This window comes from Bombus pascuorum, chromosome 13 (genome assembly GCF_905332965.1).
Source record: "Bombus pascuorum chromosome 13, iyBomPasc1.1, whole genome shotgun sequence".
Taxonomy (NCBI): domain Eukaryota; kingdom Metazoa; phylum Arthropoda; class Insecta; order Hymenoptera; family Apidae; genus Bombus; species Bombus pascuorum.
This window is the reverse complement of record NC_083500.1, coordinates 10,200,243-10,222,808: the sequence shown is the minus strand read 5'-3', so window position 1 is coordinate 10,222,808 and position 22,566 is coordinate 10,200,243. Positions and strand designations below refer to the sequence as shown.

The window sequence follows — 22,566 nt, the reverse complement described above, 5'->3', positions numbered from 1 at the left end:
TATCGCGGTCGTGATCGCGAGTGGGTTCCGAAACGAACGTTTATTGCTCGAGCTTGCACATGCGAACGGACAGCGGTCGCTATGATCGTTGATCGTCCATGTGCACTGGGAATAGCATCCGCGATTTATCTTTTTATTTTACCTTTATAAGTTATTTTTCATTTTGCGATTAGAAAGACTCGAACTAGATTTAAGTTTCAGCGGGCATTGCGCTCGAAGAAAGAAGAGGCCATGAGCCGAAGAGGCCCGGCAAACTGCCATTCAAGAGGGCAACTACCAATGGCTCTGCATCCTCTGGGTCATCCAGAGTATGGAAAGTCATTCTCGTTACTACTTTGTCACTATGCTCGCTTTTAGTATTTGTAGTAGTAGTAGTAGTTCTTTTTTTTCTTTTTTGGCCGATGTATATATCGGTCCACCATCACATTGGGCACATCGCGGTTTTATTTATTAGTGTCGCGAAAGATTAATTACGGGTTGAATTAGAGTTGCGAAATAATATCGCGGCTTTTTATTAGTGTCGCGAGAGAATGATTACGGTATGAATTAGAGTTGCGATAAAATGATAATCGCGTTTGCTTTAGAGTTGCGAATTATGATATCGCGATTTTCTTTTCCAATTTTTATTATGAATTTTCAGAATTTCTGACAGAGTAATACGTATTAGAGTATTCCTTGTTTCCTTTAAAATTTTTCCTCCATTTAAAATTAGATTTAAAAGTGTTAACGTTTGATTAATATTATAGCATTGCAATTTATACTAGCACAGTAAAATATTGCTTTTTCATATATGGATATTAATTTTATTTTTGTCTTAAAATTTAGTGTTGCGGTATTCTATCGCGGCTGTTTCAATTAGTTTTCTAGTTAGAGTTGCGTCGATGAATGATCGCGTTTTTTTATAGTAGTGTTGCGCTTATATTATGCCCAATGCCCAGTCCTATTCCACTGGATTGTGGAAGCACGTTCCTGTTTCTGGATCATCTGGACGCAGTTACACCTGCAGTCTCCCAAATAGCTGCATTGGACGTCCCGATATTAGTGTTGCGAATACTGAAATATGAGTGCTTAGATTACTATTTATTATTAAAATATTCAACTTTTACTTGCGGAAGTTTCCTTTTTATTTTTATTTTTTTATTTTCATTATTTAATTAATTAGTATTGCAACTATTGTATAGAGCACTCTTCGCGTATTTATCTTGAGAATTTTCTATTTAGTATATGAATTTAGTAAATTAGTGTTGCGAAAAAGAAAAGGTAGTCCACTCACGGTTTATTGCTCGGGATTATATCGAGTGGTTAATGACTATATTTTACTGGCCCTTCTGGCTACTGATTTATTCTTTTTTTCAGGATCTACCGTGAAACCTCTAGATTTCTAATAGGTAGGGTTTGTTTAGATTTTTTAGATTTTTTATAGCTAGGTTTAAGGGAATCTTTATGTTCTTGATCGGTAAGATTTATGAAGGCACAGAGTGGCTTCATAAATGGCATTTATGTATTTGTAATGCCATTATGTTTGGATATTTATGTATTATGCAGGGCTTATGAAAACACTTTTGGGTTTCTAATTAAAGTATTAAAATTAAATTAGATGTTCTATCAGGTAGAGTTTTTCAAATTTGATGGGACAGGAACTAGATGGAACGTTTGTGAGTCAGGTGTGTGGTTAGGTAGAGTATCCTTACTGTTAAAAAGTAATGGTTTCTAGAAGCATTAATCCGTTACTAATAAGAACCTTAACATTTAATTAATCTACACATGCATTTAATTATGCATGCATAATTGTGGGTAATATTTAAGTAGATACGGTGGTGAGAGTAGATAAATTGTATAATTCTTTATGAGGCGCATTTTTCCCTTTTTTTAAATAATTTTACCACAGACAAGGAACAGGAATAGACGTGATATTCAATGCTTATTCGACTCTCACGTTTTGCGGGTCACATGACCTCTCCATACCATTTTCGTGTCGCATGCGACGTTACTATTTCAGTTTAATACTGGTTTGAATTAAAACTATAATCCTGTACGAAATTATAAATAAACTAATATTTTTCGATATCGGTATTTCAGAACTCGTGACGGAGTCCCATATAATGTCACGTCTAGTCCCCTTTTTATAATAGTGAATGTATGAAATACCGATACATATACTAATTACCATCTCATCCAGAATTATAATATAAATGTAATTTAGTTTTTGGTTTAACTCAATCTTTACTTTCAGGTTTAAATTTCCGCTTCGGTTGTTTTTAAAGCTCTGTTTGTTTTTCATAACGATTAAAGAATATTTAATATTTTGCAAATGAATTGCAAGAAAGGTTTTGTCCGAATTCTTTTATACATAGTTAGTAATATTTTGGGAAAGACTATGGGTGATGGTACCGTGGAAGAGAAGGTCCCTATTCAGAGTACTTTACCTATTGAAATCTGTGGTTTTCTTACCATTTTAATATCCTTCGCGACGTTACCGGTTTAGCATGGCTTAGTGTTAGGACTTTAGTAGTATTTGCTATCACAGTTGACTTGTCTTCATTCGAACTCATTTAATTAATTTCCACTAGGGGTGTCTGTAATAAATTCGTCGGGAATAAAACTTAAATGAAATAGAACAATCGAAATCTTGTTTGTGCATTTATATATTGATAATTTATGTTCCTTTTAGCTTTTTAATAAGTAAGATATTTGTTTAAAAGATATACAATAAATACATAATTGTTGATACATAAAACTTTATAAAATTAACGATATTTAATTTTTCGCGTAAATTTCACATATTAAATAATTATCGTATGTTAAAAGTAGGTAATATTATAAATTTCTGATGTCAGCACTATCATTATAGTCATAATTTATCGAAAATAACATTCAACAGTTCGATAGAATTCCTGTTAGATGAGGCTAGATATTTATCACTGCGTTATGATACAGTAATTACTATCATATTTGAACTAACATATTCAAATATTTTTCAGTAATAACTATAATATAACGTCGAAAATACTATGTATTACACATATATAATTGTATATGTGTATAGATACGCTTATCTATACACATACGCTTATCAGTGACAAACACTATGTAATATAAGTACTAATTAGCAGTGTGTTGTTAGCATACATTATTTTTAGTATAAATACTGACTTTTTCAGCATACTTGCTGTTTATGGTAACGATATAAACAAATATTGCAAACAAGATGTAACGGCACAGGTAACAGCTGAGATATAAAAAATTGTTCTTGTCAGTATTATGTCACCTTGTCATTCATTAATATACTACTTTTCTTACTTTTGCAAACCGTTGTACAATTATCTCGAGTTAAATGATACTGTTACATTTTTCATGTTATGAAGTGGATAAAAAGATTAGTTTGAGAACATGTATTCTTCTAAGTTCAATGCAAGACAATTTATACGATACATATGTTTGTGAATGACCATTACCTTTGTCAGAATAATTTCTAAAATTACACGTACAAACGAATAAAACTACGTTACTACAAAAATTGCATATCGAGATAAAATTGTAAATCTTTATCGTTATACTAATAAAAATGAGAAATAAAATATTCCGAGTCTGTAGACACAGTGCCATGGATGTACAGTGCAATTACTCCTGTCATAATCTATGAATATCCCTTTTATCGATTCTAAGTTCTTAATTTGAGATTTTTACTAAATAGAGACGCTCGAATTTCGTGATGTGTCTTTCTTTTCGTTTCCGGTATACAGATGGCCGCTATCACAAATGAAATAGCGCATGATATCGTGAAGATAAGGTAAGCCATAGACCATCCTACATTATCGGTAATCAGTTGATACAGTTTCGACACGGTAAAACCAATTATACCATCGAAAATCACAATGATGGCGCCAACAAAGCCTCTTTGTTCCGTAGGAAATAAGTCGCATAAGAAAACATTGGGCAACATAACTAAACCAAGTTGACACGTTGCTTGATACACGATTAATAAGACAATGGGAAGAGAACCATACTTGGCACAATTTATCTTATGTTCAATGCACAGAAAATGACATGTTAAACCAAACAATGAAAAAATAGATCCAACCGTAGAAATATACAGAAGTTTTTTTCTTCCCATATAATCCACCATAGTGATGGTAAAAATGCCACTTGCAACGTTGATAAGATAGGCTACATTTATCGCTCCGTGTGTATCGATAACCTCTGATTTGCGAAGCAATACCTCCAGATACTGCATAGTGACATAGTTTCCGCTAAGTTGTCTTTCCATGATCAAACCAAGCATAATAATCAGAGCTGCCCAGTTGCTTCGTTGTAGTATTACTCGTAGCTTGGCTAACCAGAGAAATTTACTTCCATCCATGTGTATCTCATCCAGGTCAATCATTGCGCCTACATCCACATTGAATTGTATACCTGAAGGGCCACCGTGTCCTAACTGTATTGCGGTTATCTGGGATAGGTCCACTTTGCTTGTGGATGGTCGCTGTACTGCGCTTGTGGATGGTCGCTGTACTGCGCTTGTGGATGGTCGCTGTACTGCGCTTGTGGATGGTCGCTGTACTGCGCTTGTGGATGGTCGCTGTACTGCGCTTGTGGATGGTCGCTGTACTGGGCTTGTGGATGTTCGCTGTACTGGGCTTGTGGATGGTCGCTGTACTGGGCTTGTGGATGGTCGCTGTACTGGGCTTGTGGATGGTCGCTGTACTGGGCTTGTGGATGGTCGCTGTACTGGGCTTGTGGATGGTCGCTGTACTGGGCTTGTGGATGGTCGCTGTACTGGGCTTGTGGATGGTCGCTGTACTGCGCTTGTGGATGGTCGCTGTACTGGGCTTGTGGATGGTCGCTGTACTGGGCTTGTGGATGGTCGCTGTACTGGGCTTGTGGATGGTCGCTGTACTGGGCTTGTGGATGGTCGCTGTACTGCGCTTGTGGATGGTCGCTGTACTGCGCTTGTGGATGGTCGCTGTACTGGGCTTGTGGATGGTCGCTGTACTGGGCTTGTGGATGGTCGCTGTACTGGGCTTGTGGATGGTCGCTGTACTGCGCTTGTGGATGGTCGCTGTACTGCGCTTGTGGATGGTCGCTGTACTGCGCTTGTGGATGGTCGCTGTACTGCGCTTGTGGATGGTCGCTGTATTTCGCTTGTGGATGGTCGCTGTACTGCGCTTGTGGTTGGTCGCTGTATTTCGCTTGTGGATCGTCGGCGTATTTCGCTTGTGGATCGTCGGCGTATTTCGCTTGTGGATGGTCGGTGTAATTCGCTTGCGGATTGTGAGCGTAATGCGCGCGATGGTCGTAGGGGTAATTCGAGCGAGTCGTGCGAGGCTTGTAGGCGTAACTCACTTCTTGGTTGCGGGTGTACATCGCAAACGACTTGTGAGTGTATTACGGATATGGATGATGAATTGCTACTGGATCCTAAGTGTAAATCGAACATGAGTTTTCTGTTTGCTTTCTGGATGGGATCTGAGAGTCCTTCGGTTATGGTTTGTGGGGGTAAATTGCTTTTGGATGTTGAGGGTAAATTCATTTCGAATTGCGCGAAATTGTCTACGGACCAAGAGGAGAAATCGCTTCTGCATTCTGAGGATGAATCGGTTTTTGATTGTGAGGATAAATCGGTTTTGGATGTTGAGGGTGACTTCATTTCGGATTGCGTGAAATTGTCTACGGACCATGAGGTGTAATTACTTCTGGATTCTGAGGGTAAACCGGTTCCTGATGGTGAGGGTAAACCGGTTCCTGATGGTGAGGGTAAACCGGTTCCTGATGGTGAGGGTAAACCGGTTCCTGATGGTGAGGGTAAATCGGTTCTTGCTTGTGAGGGTAAATCGGTTCTTGATTGTGAGGGTAAATCGGTTCTTGATTGTGAGGGTAAATCGGTTCTTGCTTGTGAGGGTAAATCGGTTCTTGCTTGTGAGGGTAAATCGGTTCTTGATTGTGAGGGTAAATCGGTTCTTGATTGTGAGGGTAAATCGGTTCTTGATTGTGAGGGTAAATCGGTTCTTGATTGTGAGGGTAAATCGGTTCTTGCTTGTGAGGGTAAATCGGTTCTTGCTTGTGAGGGTAAATCGGTTCTTGATTGTGAGGGTAAATCGGTTCTTGATTGTGAGGGTAAATCGGTTCTTGATTGTGAGGGTAAATCGGTTCTTGATTGTGAGGGTAAATCGGTTCTTGATTGTGAGGGTAAATCGGTTCTTGCTTGTGAGGGTAAATCGGTTCTTGCTTGTGAGGGTAAATCGGTTCTTGATTGTGAGGGTAAATCGGTTCTTGATTGTGAGGGTAAATCGGTTCTTGCTTGTGAGGGTAAATCGGTTCTTGCTTGTGAGGGTAAATCGGTTCTTGATTGTGAGGGTAAACCGGTTCCTGATGGTGAGGGTAAATCGGTTCTTGATTGTGAGGGTAAATCGGTTCTTAATTGTAAGGGTATATCGGTATTTGATTCTGAGGATAAATATTCTTTGAGGTATTGGTATCTGGATTGTGGGTATAATTCGTGTCTAGTTTCTAGCCTTAGTTGAAGCAGTTCGGTTTTCACTAGTTCGGAATTTTCGATGGCTTTGTAATATGTTATCGACTTGCATGCTTTCTGCCTTCGAGCTTTTGCCACCAAGAAATACGGAGTTTCGGGGAAAAACGTGTTCGACAAGAAGGATATAAAGGATACTACTGCAAGAACTATCACGATTGTCTCGTACGTTAGCAAGTATCCTAGTATGCATGTTAACAGTGACCCGGCACATACGTTGAATGCGATTAGAGCAACTGCTCTTCCTCTGAAGCTGATGTCGGCAACTTCTGACACGTACATGGGATTTACTGTGTGGGCAATACCAACGCCTATACCCTGAATCACCCGAGCAACGTATAGAATTCGCACGGAAGTTGCGGCGTAGATGATGATCCAGCCTGTGAGGAACATTGCGCTGCATAAAATGAGGCAGTATTTACGACCTTTGAGATCGGCGAACAGGGCACCCACAAGTGAACCGACCATTGAACAAAGTACTGTTAAAGAAACGATCCATGAATATTCGTTTTGTCCTAAATTCAGCGGCACGTCGCCGGTCGCGGTTGTTAGGGGAAGAAGAGAAGTCGTTGTCCATCCATAGATTGTACCGACTGTGACCATGGTTAGCGTTGCTGGAATGAGAAACAGGTAATGCTATATATATATAGCATATATTAATTGTAGTGCGGTTGTTTTATAATGAAACTGCGTACATTTACGCAAGTTTATGTTTTAATATGTACTATTAATAGATATAAAAGTCCGCACTCATTTTATGATATAGTAAAGAATCAGTGAGATGACTATATGAGAATCGAAAAGTTAAATTTATCGTAATGTAGGATGGAATAGAAATGCAACTTTAAACCATTGTACGAAAGTCATTAGAAGTGAGAAATTATTCACGAACACCACTATGAAACATCAATTCGAGGGTGGAAAGGAGATTGCATTCTGCGTATTTAAATTACAGATAAATACCAGACGTAATATCAAGAGTGAAACTAACCGGTAAAACATGCTAGACATTGCCGTATACGTGACTTTAACGAAGCAGGATTTTTCCTTGCCATTGGTAAACCGAAGTGATCTAAACCGATGAGCTCAGCCATTTTCAAGGGATGCTGGAAAATAGATACTTTTGTTAAGAATAGAAATTATAATTCTTTTCTAATTGGTCAGTCTAACCAATCTTCTGCGCGAATATAAATTCCAAACCACAGAAAAGATATTAATAAGTATTTAAATATTAGTATTTTTTTCAAAGGAATTGAAAAATTTTCTTTTTCCTATCTTAATAGAAATACAATTTATGGTATTTATATCAACAGCATCAAAATATGCTTGATGTTATTTGATCTTATTACACATCGAATCGGTACTTGAGCTTTTCACTGACGTTTGTTGAAGGATATTTGTGCATTTGACAACTTTCTTCTAAAATCATTTCCTTTGAGTGTCCTCCAAGTCAATGATAATTTGAAAGGTTTTTATATGTTTCTTAAATATCTTTTGTAAATAATGAAATATATTAACATCTCGTATAAACAATACCGAAGAACCGTTTGAACCTTCGAATATTATTCGATATTTATAAGACGCAACAGTTTCAAGCTTCAAACTTTATGTTCTGGTGGGTCATGACCGTTTAAAGCAGGATGAAAGATTCAAAATTTTAAATGATCACGTTCGATTATAACACAAGGTCAAAAACTTAAGAATATTGTGACATTTAAATATGGAATTATATTCGATGTTTCGGACGGTTCTTTGGTATTATCGACACGATATGTTAGTACATTTCATTATTTGCCAAAACATTAAATCGAAATGTAGGAATCACAACTTTAAAGTTTCGGTAATACTTGAAATATTTATAAATCTTGCGGAACCTTCGATACAATTGTAGCTTCGGAATCAATACTAATTCCTATGGATTCGTATCTCTATTTGGAAATAAAAAATAATAGTTAAATTCGCTGAAAATAGGATCTCAAACAAACGCTTTTTTATATTCTCGTTGAATTAGAATTTAGGATTTGTTACTCTGCGATATTTAATTTCTAGCTGTTTATTTCAAAAATATTTATCATATAATCATATTAAATGCTTACTATGCAACGCTCTATGACGCACATGTTGCCAGAAATAAGTACTTTCACGCAGTAATATAATCACGATAGGGTTTCAATAATTCAATTTCTGGATTCCAGTTCACATAAAATTATTTAAAAACTGCAGGAAATATCATTGGTAACTATGTATCGCAAAAAAGGAGCAACTGTAAGAAATCTTCACACTGAATCTTGCGATTTACGGATTTCGTATTAATTTCAACGATTCACACGATTGCCACAACCACACTGCGTACTTCTGAGTCTACTTCCCCTTTACATACAGTCGACGATATTTAAATACATAAACACTTCTAATTCTCCTTGTTACATGTTTAAATGTAACGAATTAATTTTCAATATTCTGACATAGAAACAATAATATTTTTTTACTTATTCTATCCAGGAAATATCCTAATTATAATATTAGAACAATTCGAATGCCAACTGTTATATGTATATATTTCTTATAATATAGAAATTATGATGAGCAAAAATAATTGCACAGCTTCGACTATTAATTATTTTTGTTCCATGTTGCTACATCGGCTACTTTGCGATCATAATCCAGCATTCGAATTATCTTTAATTTCTTGAGACATAGCTTCCTTTATCGCGGCAATTCTTTCTCTCTTTGCTTTCCCTCAATTTCGACGTTTTCTACTACCGTATTTTCTACTATCTCTCACGTGTCGAAACATTTTTCCGTTTGAAATTTCGTCAGTAGGGAAACTCTCCGCAGAAAACATTTTCCCTGTTTGTATCTGCTTCTCCGTACTCTCGGTACACTTATATCGTATCTATAATTTCTGCGAATATGCACAGTATTGCTCGATTCCTGATGCACTTGTCCAAATTATGTCGAATAGGATTGCGTTTAGGCTCACGACGCAAAGAATCGTCGTACTGCTAGGTACATGGGCTAGAACTATTGTAATTGTGGATTTTGTCAATACCATGCAATGACAAAATCCGCAATAATTTAGTTGCCAAGCCAATATTATATGGCTGCGATAACAGTCGTTCGTTTGCTTCTTTCGTTTCTCGGAAATGAGAGCGGTAAATAGTAATTTTCATTGAATTCACTTTGAGAGTTAGCGTTGTGATATTATTCCATCGCGATTTCTAAGTATTTTTCCTTTTTGTGTTGAGATAATGAATGGTCTCGTTTTGTTAAGTAGAGTTGCGTTTACAAAATGCCCAGAACCCTTTCTCTGCATTTGTCGAAGGCTGTTCCTGGATCACTCTATACAGCTGCAATAGCTGTACAACTGCGATAGTTCATCAACAACCTCCTATATGATGGCACTGGGATATATCAGGTTTTGACTAAATTGGGCAAATCTCGATTTTTGTTATTACTATCGCGAGAATATGATTATGGTTTGTATTAGAGTCGCGATAAAATGATAATCGCGTTTGCTTTAGAGTTGCCAATTATAATATCGCAAATTTCTTTTCCAATTTTTATTACGAATTTTCAGAATTTCTGACAGAGTAGTGCGTATTAGAGTTTTCCTTTTTTCCTTTACAACTTTTCCTTCATTTAACATTAGATTTAAAAGTATGAACTTTTTATTAATTTTATAGCATTGCAATTTGTACTAGACAGTAAAGTATTTTTCTTCATATATGGATATTAATTTTATTTTTGCCATAAAAATTTGTGTTGCGGTATTCCATCCTCATTGTTTTTATTAGATTTCTAGTTAGAGTTGCGCCGATGAATGTTCGCGTTTTTTAAGCTACTGTTGCGCTTATATTATGCCCAATGCCCAGTCCTATTCCACTGAATCGTGGAAGCACGTTCCTGCTCCTGGATCATCTGACGCTGATGTACCAGCAGCCTCCTAAATTTTTGCATTGGACGTCTCGTTATTCGTGTTGCGAATACTAAAATACGAGCGCATAGATTATTATTTATTATTAAAATATCCAACTTTACGTCCGGAAGTTTCCTTTTTTTGTTATTTTTCTATTTTCTTTCCTTAATTAATAAGTATTGCAACTATTGCACAGATCACTCTTAGCGTTTTTCGATATCGGTATTTCAGAACTCGTGACGGAGTCCCATATAATGTCACGTGTAGTCCCCTTTTTATAATAGTGAATGTATGAAATACCGATACATATACTAATTACCATCTCATCCAGAATTATAATATAAATGTAATTTAGTTTTTGGTTTAACTCAATCTTTACTCTCAGGTTTAAATATCCGCTTCGGTTGTTTTTAAAGCTGTGTTTGTTTTTCATAACGATTAAAGAATATTTAATATTTTGCAAATGAATTGCAAGAAAGGTTTTGTCCGAATTCTTTTATACATAGTTAGTAATATTTTGGGAAAGATGAGGGGTAATGGTACCATGGAAGAGAAGGTCCCTTTTCAGAGTACTTTACCTATTGAAATCTGTGGTTTTCTTACCATTTTAATATCGCTATCAACATTACCGATTTAGCATGGCGTAGGGATAGGACCTTAGCAGTATTTGCTATCACAGTTAACTTGTCTTCATTCGGATTCATTTAATTAATTTCCACTAGGGGTGTCTGTAATAAATTCGTCGGGAATAAAACTTAAATAAATAGAACAATCGAAATCTTGTTTGTGCTTTTATATATAGATAATTTATGTTTCTTTTAGCTTTTTAATAAATAAGATATTTGTTTAAAACACATACAATAAATACATAATTGTTGATACATAAAACTTTATAAAATTAACGATATTTAATTTTTCGCGTAAATTATCACATATTAAATAATTATCGTATGTTAAAAGTAGGTAATATTATAAATTTCTAAAGTGAACACTATTATTATACCCATAATTTACAGAAAATAGCATTCGAGAGTTCGATAGAATTCCTGCTAGACGAGGCTAGATATTTATCACTGATAATTGTTATGATACAGTAATTACTATACTATACATATACAAATATTTTTCAGTAATAACTATACTATACATATACAAATATTTTTCAGTAATAACTATAATATAATGCTGAAAAGACCGTATTTTTCACATATATATTTATATATGCATACACATATGCTTATCTGCGACAAACACAATTTAATAGAAGTACTTATTAGCAATGTGTTATGTCAATTGTCTTACATTATTTTTAGCATAAATACTGACTTTTTCCGCATACTCGCTGTTTATTGTAACAATATAAACATATGTATATGTAATATACATATGTTGTATATTGCAAACAAAAAATAACAGCATAGGTAACAGCTGAGATATAAAAAATTGTTCTTGTCAGTATTATGTCACCTTGTCATTCCTTAAAATACTACGTTTCTCACTTTTGCAAACCGTTGCACAATTATCTCGAGTTAATTCATATTGTTACATTTTTCGTGTTATGAAATGGCGGAAAAGATTCATTTGAGAACATGTATTCTTCTAAGTTCAATGCAAGTCAATTTATACGATACATATGTTTGTGAATGACCATCAGCTTTGTTAGACCCATTTCTAAAATTACACGTATAAAACTCACGAATAAAATTACGTTACTATAATAATTGCATATTTGAGATAAAGTTGTAAATCTTTATCGTTATACTAATAAAAATGAGAAATAAAATATTCCTAGTATGTAGACACCGTGGCACGACGTGCAGTACAATTTCTCCTGTCATTATATATGAATATCGCTTTCATCGATTATAGCTTCATTCGAAGAATGCTAATTTTTACCAACTAGAAGCGATTCAATCTCGTTATATGTTTTTCCTTTTGTTTCTGGTATCGCTATGAACACCATCAGAAATGCCAAAATGCATACTGTCGCGAAAATAAAGTAAACCGCTCCTATAATATCGGTAAGGAATTGATACAGTATCGACACGGTCAACTCAATTGCGCTATCGAAAATTAGAGTGGTGGCACCAACATAGCCTCTTAGTTCCATAGGAAATAACTCACATAGAAAAACAGTGGGTATTGTACCTAAACCAATTTGAAACGTTACTTGATATACAATTATGACGATAGGGAGAAGAACATCGAACATGTGGCCCTGTAACTTATGTTCAGCTAACAAAAGATAATATGCGAAAGTACACAATGTCACACTCGTTCCAAGTGTAGACAGAATCAAAAGTGTTCTTCTTCCAACAGAATCCACTTTAAACATGGTAAAAATGCTAGATAGAATGCTGACAACCTGGACCAAAAGAGTCGCTGTGTATGAATCGCCAACGATGTCTATTTTTCTATACAACCTCTCCGGATACTGCATAGTGATGAAGTTTTTGCCACATTGTTGTGCCATGATCAAACCAAACATAATAAACAGAGCTTTCTTGTTGCTTCGATATATTATTACTTGCACCTTGGTAAACGCGGATCTTTTACTTCCATCCATGTGTATCTCATCCATATCGTCCGATGCGCGTGAATCCACATTAGATTGTAGGTCTAATTTGTATCTCGATTGTGGGTGTAATTCGTATATGGTTTGTGCGCGTAGTGCACGTATTTCGGTTCTCGCTTTGTTAGGATCTATGATGCCTTTGTAATATGTTAACGACTTGCATGCTTCTTTCTTTCGACCTTTTGCCACCAAGAAATACGGAGTTTCGGGGAAACACATGTTCAACAAGAAGGATATGGAGGATAATATTATAAAAACCACCAGGAGTGAGTCATACTTCATCCAGTATTCTAGGCCGTAGGCTATCAATGTCCCGGTACATGCGGCCACTGTGATTAGAGTACCTAGCATTCCTCTGATATTGATATCAGCGACTTCTGACACGTACATGGGATTTATCGTGCGGGCAATACCAATGCCTATACCGTGAAGAATCCGAGCATAGCATAGCATTTGCACGGAAGTTGCAATGTAGATGATCGACCAGCCTGCGGTGATCATTGCGCTGCATACAAGGAGGCAGTATTTACGACCGAAGAGATCGGCCCATCGGGCACACACCAATGAAGTTATTATTGAACTATGTATTATCACAACAGTGACCCATGAATATTCATCGTGGCTTAACGTTAGCGGCATGTCGCCGGTCCTGGATTTTAGGCGGCGAAGACAAGTCGTTGACCATCCGTAGACTGTACCGACTGCGACCATCGTTAGCGTTGCTGGAATGAGAAACAGGTAATGATATATATAGCATATGTTAATTGTAGAGCGGTTGTTTTATAATTATACTGTGTACATTTACGCAAATGTACATTTTTTATATATACTGTTAATATATTTATAATTAATACATGTTGCAGGCTATAAATAATTGGACTCTTCGCAATGTTAGTTCGAATGCTTTCCACTAGTTTTATTTCTTAACTGTTTTATTATTATTTTGTTAATCAATTTGCAATATGTGCAGTAAGTAAAATGCTATTTCGCATTAATATATAGAAGTTCGCACTCAATTTATGATATAGTAAAGAATCAGTGCGATGTATATATGAGAATCGAAACGTTAAATTTATCGTAATGTAGGATGGAATGGAAATGCAACTTTAATCGGTGGTACGAAAGTCATTAGAAGTGAGAAACAATTCACGAACATCACTATGAAACATCAATTCGAGGAGGGAAAGGAAACTGTCTTCTGCGTACTTAAATTACAAATAAATAAGTGTCGTAATATCAAGAGAGAAAACTAACCGGAAAAACATGCTAGCGTTTGGTGGCAACGTGAGGACTGGCGCCTACGAACTTCCTTTTGCGGTGTTAAACCCATAGGACGTGGACCACCGCCCTTAGGCGATCTCGCGGGATTCTGGAAAACAGATACCTCTGTTAAGAATAAAAATCACAATTCTTTTCTAATTGGATAGTCTAATGAAACTTTTTAGCGAATATAAATTCCGAACCACGGAAACGATATTAATAAGTATTTAAATATTAGGATTTTTTCAAAGGAATTGAAAAATTTTCTTTTTCCTATCCTAATAAAAATACAATTTATGGTATTTATATCAATAGCCTTAAAATATGCTCGATATTATTTGATCTTATCATAGATAGACGACATACATGACTTTATCACTGATGTTTACCAGAGGTTATTTGTGCTATTGACAACTTTCTTCTAAAATCATCTCCTTTGAGTGTCCTCCAAATCAATGATAATTTGAAAGATTTTTATATGTTTTTTAAATATCTTATGTAAATAATGAAATATATTAACATGTCGTTTAAATAATACCGAAGAACCGTTTGTAACTTCGAATATTATTCGTTATTTATAAGAAGTAACAGTTTTAAGCTTTGAAGTTTATGTTCTGTTGGGTCGTGACCGTTTAAATCAGACTGAAGGATTCAAATTTTCAGATGGTCACAATCGATTATGACGCAAGGTCCAAGACTTAAGACTATTGTGACATTTAAATATGGAATTATATTCGAAGGTTCGGACGGTTCTTTGGTATTATCGACACGATATGTTAGTACATTTCATTATTTGCCAAAACTTTAAATCGAGACGTAGGAATCACAACTTCAAAGATTTGGTAATACTTGGAATATTTATAGATCTTGAGGAACCTTCGATACAATTGTAGATTCGGAATGAATACTAATTCCTATGGATTCGTATCTCTATTTGGAAATAAAAAATAATAGTTAAATTGGCTGAAAATAGGATCTCAAACAAACGCTTTTTTATATTCTCGTTGAATTAGAATTTAGGATTTGTTACTCTGCGATATTTAATTTCTAGTTGTTTATATCACAAATATTTATCATATAATTATATCAAATGCTTACCGTCCGACGTTTGGTCATGTTGCCGGAAATATGTACCTTCACACAGTAATATAATCACGATAGGGTTTCAATAATTCTATTTGTGGAATCCAGTTCACACCTAATTATTTAAAAATTGCAGGAAAGATCATTGGTAACTATCTATCGCGAAAAGGGAACAACTGTTACAAATCTTTATACTAAATTTCGCGAATTACGGATTTCGTATTAATTTGTACGATTTGCACGACGGCCACAATCATACTGCGTACTTTTGAGGCTGCTTCCCCTTTACATACAGTCGACATTATTTCAATATATAAACACTTCTAATTGTCCTTGTTATATGTTTAAATGTAACGAATTAATTTTGAATATTCTGACATAAGAACAATAATATTTTTGTATGTATTCTATCCAGGAAATATCCTAATTATAATATTAGAACAATTCGAATGCCAACTGGTATATGTATATATTTCTTATAATATAGAAATTGAGATGACCAAAGTAACTGCACAGTTTCTACTATTAGTTATTTTTGTTCCATGTTGCTACGTCAGCTACTTTGCGATCATAATCCAGCATTTGAGTTTTGACGTTTCCTGCTGAAACTATCGTAGCTTCTACGATCTTTCACACGTCGCGAACATTTTTCCATTTGACATTTCCTCAGTAGGGAAACTTTCCGCAGAAATCATTTTCTCTCCTTGTATCTGCTTCTCTGTACAATCGGTACACTTACATCGTTTCTATAATTTCTGCGATTGTGTACAGTATTGCTCGATTCCTGATGCACTTGCCCAAATTATATCGAATAGGATTGCGTTTAGGCTCACGACGCATGGAAATTTATATATGCATTTAAATATGTATGCATAATTGTGCGTAACATTTAAGTAGATCCTGTGGTGTAAGTAGATAAATAGTATAATTCTTTATGAGGCGCATCTTTCCCTTTTTTTAAATAATATTACCACAGACGAGGAACGGGATTAGACGTGACATTCAATGTTTTTTCGACTCTCACGTTTGGGGGTCGCATCATGAATTGTGAACAGAATTGTGAATGTACGGCCCTAACTGATGGATTGGCGCTCTAACGGTATTACGGAGGACGTGAAATTGTAGGTCCCTATCCGAATACCCAAGTACCAATCGGACCGGACTGCAGATCTACGACTGACTCCCCAACAGATTCGCAAGTAATACCGGTGCGACGACAACTCCAGCGATGCCGCGCAAACATCGAGCAGTCACCAGAATATACGTGTCCTTAGGGCGACTTACAAATTGTCACGTCTAGTCCCCTTTTTATAATAGCGAATGTGTGAAATATCGATATATATACGAATTACCATCTCACAGAGAATTATAATATATGTCGGAGATGAAAGGATATCGGGCCTTTCTTTTGGAATGTTTGGGAAGGTTCCCAATACTTTAGTGCAGACTTTGTATTATAGCTGTACTTAAATAATAAAACTGTGAAATAGTTGTTTATGATTTAATCCAATTACGTTTTCCCGAGATTTATGACAGTGGGCTTGAGCTTGAAGTGACATAACGGGTCGCTGAACGTAGCCACTGTTACGAGAGGGACGTGTACCTAACAGAGTTATGGAGTAATTAAATGGCTCTCCTTAAAAAGAATGATTATCCTGCGGGGTACAGAGAGGTACGGAGAGCAGTATATAAGAGCAATTTCATTTGGACTGAGGGTGAGTCCGATAAGTTTTACTTGTACGGTGAACAAGTACGTTAAGTCACACCCGAATCGTTGATCAGTAAGTTGAGTTTGGCTGTAGAGGAAATCGCATACATCACTCCGTTGATCGTGACTTCTTTATCGAACCTAAATTCATTGTCACTGTCATCTCGATTATTCATTCGCCGCTATTACCTGTTAAACTCGGTAATAATTACATTTGTATCAGCAAAATATCCTCTATAATACAGAACAACGATGGTCAATTCACGTGAAGTTTCATTATACGCTCCTAACTCCAATGAAAACCCGACATATATATGTAATTTAGTTTTAGGTTTAACTCGATCTTTACTTGCAGATTTAAATTTCCGCCTCGGTCGTTTTTAAAGCTCCTTTTGCTTTTGTTTTCCACAACGATCAAAGAGCTAATGTTTTGCAAATGAATGGCGAAAGAGAATTTATCCGAATTATTTTATACAAAATTAGTAATATTTTGGGTAATAGGAGGAGTGATGGTACCGTGGAAGAGAAGGTCCCTATTCAGAGTACTTTACCCAGTGAACTCGGTGGTTTTCCTACCATTTTAATATCGTTATCGATGTTACCGATTTGGCATGGCATAGTGTTAGGACTTCAGCAGTATTTGCTATTACAGTTGACTTGTCTTCATTCGGAATCCTTTAATTAATTACGACTAGAGATGTCTGTAATATATTTGTTTGGAACAAAACTTAAATCCAAATCTTGTTTGTCCTTTTATATATAGATAGTTAATCCATGTTTCTTGCAGCTTTTTAATAAGGAAGATATTTGTTTAAAAGATATACAATAAATACATAACTTTTGATAGACAAAACTTTATAAAATTATCGATATTTAATATTTCGCATGAATTATCCAATATTAAATAACTATCGTATATTAAAAGTAGGTAATATTATAAATTTCTGAAGTAAACACTATTATTCTAGCCATAATTTACCGAAAATAACATTCGACAGTTATAGAATTCCTGCTAAACGAGGCTAGATATTTATCACTGATAAATGTTATGATACAGTAATTACTATACTATACATATACAAATATTTTTCAGTAATAACGATAATATAACGACGAAAAGACCGTGTCTTACACATGTATATTTATATATGTATACACATATGCTTATCAGCAACAAACACAATGTAATACAAGTACTTATTAACAATGTGTTATGTGAATTGTATTACATTATTTTTAGCATAAATACTGACTTTTTCAGCATACTTTCTGCTTATTGTAACAATATAAACATATGTATATGTAATATACATATGCTATATATTGCAAACAAAAAATAACAAAAATAACAGCATAGATAACAGCTGAGATATAAAAAATTGTTCTTGTCAGTATTATGTCATCTTGTCATTCTTTAGTATATTACTTTTCTTACTTTTGCGAACTGTTATGCAATTATCTCGAGTTAATTGATATTGTTACATTTTTCGTGTTATGAAATGGATAAAAAGATTAGTTTAAGGACATGTATTCTTCTAAGTTCAATGCAAGACAATTTATACGATACATATGTTTGTGAATGACCATTACCTTTGTCAGAATAATTTCTAATATTACACGTACAAATGAATAAGACTACGTTACTACAAATATTGCATATCCAGATAAAATTGTAAATCTTTATCGTTATAGTGTTAAAAATGAGAAATAAAATATTCCGAGTATGTAGACACCGTGGCACGACTTACGGTACAATATCTCCTGTTATGATCTATGAATATTGCTTTCGTCAATTCTAGCTTCTTCATTCGAGGAATTGAAATTTTCACTAACTAGAAGCGCTTCAATCTCGGTATATGTTTTTCCTTTTGTTTCCGGTATGCATAAGTACACCATCAGAAATGCGACAGTGCATGATGTCCCGAAGATAATGTAAACCGCATACGTTCCTACATGAACGCTAATCACTTGAAACAGTTTCGACACAATAAAACCAAATATACTATCGAAAATCACAATAATGGCACCAACAAAGCCATTTAGTTCCGTAGGAAATAACTCGCATAGAAGAACAGTGGGCATCGTAGCTAAACCAATTTGGAACGTTACTTGATACATAATTAAGAAGAGAGGGATAATAAAATCGAACTTGGGACTGTGTAGCTCATGATCAACGAAGAAACGATAATATGCTAAAGTACTCAATGTGACACTCGTCCCAAGTGTAGACAGAATCAAAAGTGTTCTTCTTCCAACAGAGTCCACTTTAAACATGGTATAACTGCTAAACAGAACGTTGACAAGCCGGACCAAAAGCGTCGCTTTATATAAATCGTTAGCGATCTTTATTTTTTTATACAACATCTCCACAAACTGCATAGTGATGAAGTGTCCGCCAAGTTGGTTTGCCATGATCAAGCCAAACATAATTAACAGAGCTTTCTTGTTGCTTCGCTGAAGTATACATTTCAGCTTGGTAAACCCAGTATATTTAGTTCCATCTATGTGTATCTCATCCGTATCAGCCGATGCGCGAGAATCCACATTGGGTTGTCTGCCTAAATCGCTTCTGGCTCGTGACTGTAATTCGCTTCTGGCTCGTGGCTGTAATTCGCTTCTGGCTGGTGGCTGTAATTCGCTTCTGGCTGGTGGCTGTAATTCGCTTCTGGCTGGTAATTCGCTTGTGGAGAGTGAGTATGATGCGCGCAATTGTTGTATGGCTAATCGGACCGCTTCGCGTGAGGCTTGAAAGCGTGAATCATCTCTTGGTTGCTGGTGTACAGTAGGAATGACTTCTGAGCGTACAACGGATATGGCTCGTCCACGGCTAGTGGATGGCAAGTGTAAATCGGATATGTGTTGTATGTCTACTTGCTGTATGGGGTTAGAGCGTCGTTCGCTTATGGATTGTGGGGATAAATTGCTTCTGGATTGTGGGGATAAATTGCTTCTGGATTGTGGGGATAAATTGCTTCTGGATTGTGCGGGTAAATCGGTTCTTGATGGTGAGGGTAAATCCCTTCTAGATTGTTGGTCTAATTCGTATCTGGATTCTGGGTGTAATTCGTATCTGGTTTGTGCGCGTATTGCACGTATTTCGGATTTCACTTCGTTACGATCTAGGATCCTTTTGTAATATGCTAACGACTTGCATGCTTGCTTCTTTTGCCCTTTTGCCACCAAGAAATACGGAGTTTCGGGGAAGCACGCGTTCGAAACGGTGGGTACAAAGGATAACATTGCAAGAAAGAACACGCAGTCATCGTACGTCAGCCAGAATTCTAGGGCGCAAGTTAACATTGACCCGGCATATGCGTTCACTACGATTAGAGTACCTAGCATTCCTCTGATGCTGACATCAGCGATTTCTGACACGTACATGGGATTTATCGTGCGGGCCATACCAATAGCAATACCGTGAATCACCCGAGCAAAGTATAGCAGTGGCAAGGATTTTGCGAAGTAGACGATGTACCAGCCAACGGTGACCATTGAGCTGGATATAAGGAGGCAGTATTTACGACCGATGCGATCGGCCAAATTGGCACACACAAGTGAACCGATCACTGAACCAAGTACTGTCAAAGAAATGATCCATGAATATTCATAGTGTCTTAACTTTAGCGGCATGTGGTCGTTAGTCCCGGATTTTATGCGGCCAAGGGTAGTCGTTGACCATCCGTAGACTGTACCGACTGTGAACATCGTTAGCGTTGCTGGAATGAGAAACAGGTAATGCTATATATAGCATATGTTAATTGTAGAGCGGTGGTTTTATAATTACGCTGCGTACATTTACGCAAATTTATATTTTATATATATACTATGAATATATTTATAATTAATACATGGTGCAGGCTATAAATAATTGGACTCTTCGCGATATTAGCTCGAATACTTTCCACTAGTCTTATTTCTTAACTATTTTATTACTGATCTGTTAATCCTGTTGCATTATATGTGCATTAAGTAAAATACTACATGAAGTAAAATTTGTTAGAGACATGCGATAGGTCTAGTTGTAATAATGTACATTTTTCGCTTTCAGATTTCTCATAAATATATAAAAGTCCGCACTCAATTTATGATATAGTAAAGAATCAGTGCGATGAACATGAGAATCGAAATGCTAAATTTATCGTAATGTAGGATGGAATAGAATTGCAACATTAATCGGTGGTACGAAAGTCATTAGAAGTAAGAAACAATTCACGAACATCATTATGAAACATCAATTCGAGGAGGGAAAGGAAATTGCATTCTGCGTATTTAAATTACAAATAAATAAGTGACGTAATATCAAGAGTGAAAACTAACCGGAAAAACATGCTAGCGTTTGTCTGTATTGTGAGGCATGGAGCCTACGAACTTCCTCTTGCTGTATTAAACCGGCAGGAGGTAAATTACGGGGCTCAGGCAATCTCGGGGGATCCTGGAAAACAGATACCTCTGTTAAGAATAAGATCACAATTCCTTTCTAATTGGATAGTCTAATGAAACTTTTTAACGAATATAAATTCCGAACTACGGAAAAGATATTAATAAGTATTTAAATATTAGGATTTTTTCAGAGGAATTGAAAAATTTTCTTTTTCCTATCCTAATAGAAATATAATTTATGGTATTTATATCAACAGCCTTTAAATATGCTCGATGTTATTTGATCTTATTATAGATAGACGACATACTTGACTTTATCACTGACGTTTGTTAGAGGTTATTTGTGCTATTGACAACTTTCTTCTAAAATCATTTCCTTTGAGTGTCCTCCAAATCAATGATAATTTGAAAGGTTTTTATATGTTTCTTAAATATCTTATGTAAATATTGAAATATATTAACATGTCGAATATTATTCGTTTTTTATAAGACGTAACAGTTTTAAGCTTTGAACTTTATGTTCTGGTGGGTCGTGACCGTTTCAATCAGTGTGAAAGATTTAAAATTTTTAAGGTTCACGATCGATTATGAAACAAGGTCCAAGACTTAAGAATATTGTGACATTTAAATATGGAATCATATTCGAAGGTTCGGGCGGTTCTTTGGTATTATCGACACGATATGTTAATACATTTCATTATTTGCCAAAACATTACATCGAGATGTAGGAATCACAACTTTAAAGTTTTGGTAATACTTGGAAGTTTTATAAATCTTGAGGAACCTTCGATACAATTGTAGATTCGGAATGAATACAAATTCCCATGGATTCGTATCTCTATTTGGAAATAAAAAATAATAGTTATATTCGCTGAAAATAGGATCTCAAACAAACGTTTTTTTATATTCTCGTTGAATTAGCATTTAGAATTTGTTACTCTGCGATATTTAATTTCTAGCTGTTTATTTAAAAAATATTTATCATATAATCATATCAAATGCTTACTATCCTACGCTGGGACATGTTGCCGGAAATAAGTACTTTCACGCAGTAATATAATCACGATAGGGTTTCAATAATTCAATTTCTGGTTTCCAGTTCACATACAATT

At 35.6% G+C, this 22,566-nt stretch overlaps 2 protein-coding genes across 2 annotated transcripts; both read right to left on the bottom strand.

Annotated features, from left to right (window-relative positions):
- Positions 1-12,323: 12,323 nt before the first annotated feature.
- LOC132913593 (facilitated trehalose transporter Tret1-like) lies at positions 12,324-13,524 on the bottom strand. Its single transcript, XM_060972025.1, has one exon. The coding sequence runs from the start codon at positions 13,522-13,524 to the stop codon at positions 12,334-12,336; it is 1,191 nt and encodes a 396-aa protein (XP_060828008.1). The 3' UTR covers positions 12,324-12,333.
- A 5,314-nt stretch (positions 13,525-18,838) lies between these two features.
- Positions 18,839-20,779, bottom strand: LOC132913592 (facilitated trehalose transporter Tret1-like). Its single transcript, XM_060972024.1, has one exon. It carries the CDS (start codon positions 20,777-20,779, stop codon positions 18,839-18,841), a length of 1,941 nt encoding a protein of 646 aa, XP_060828007.1.
- Between the last annotated feature and the right edge of the window lie 1,787 nt (positions 20,780-22,566).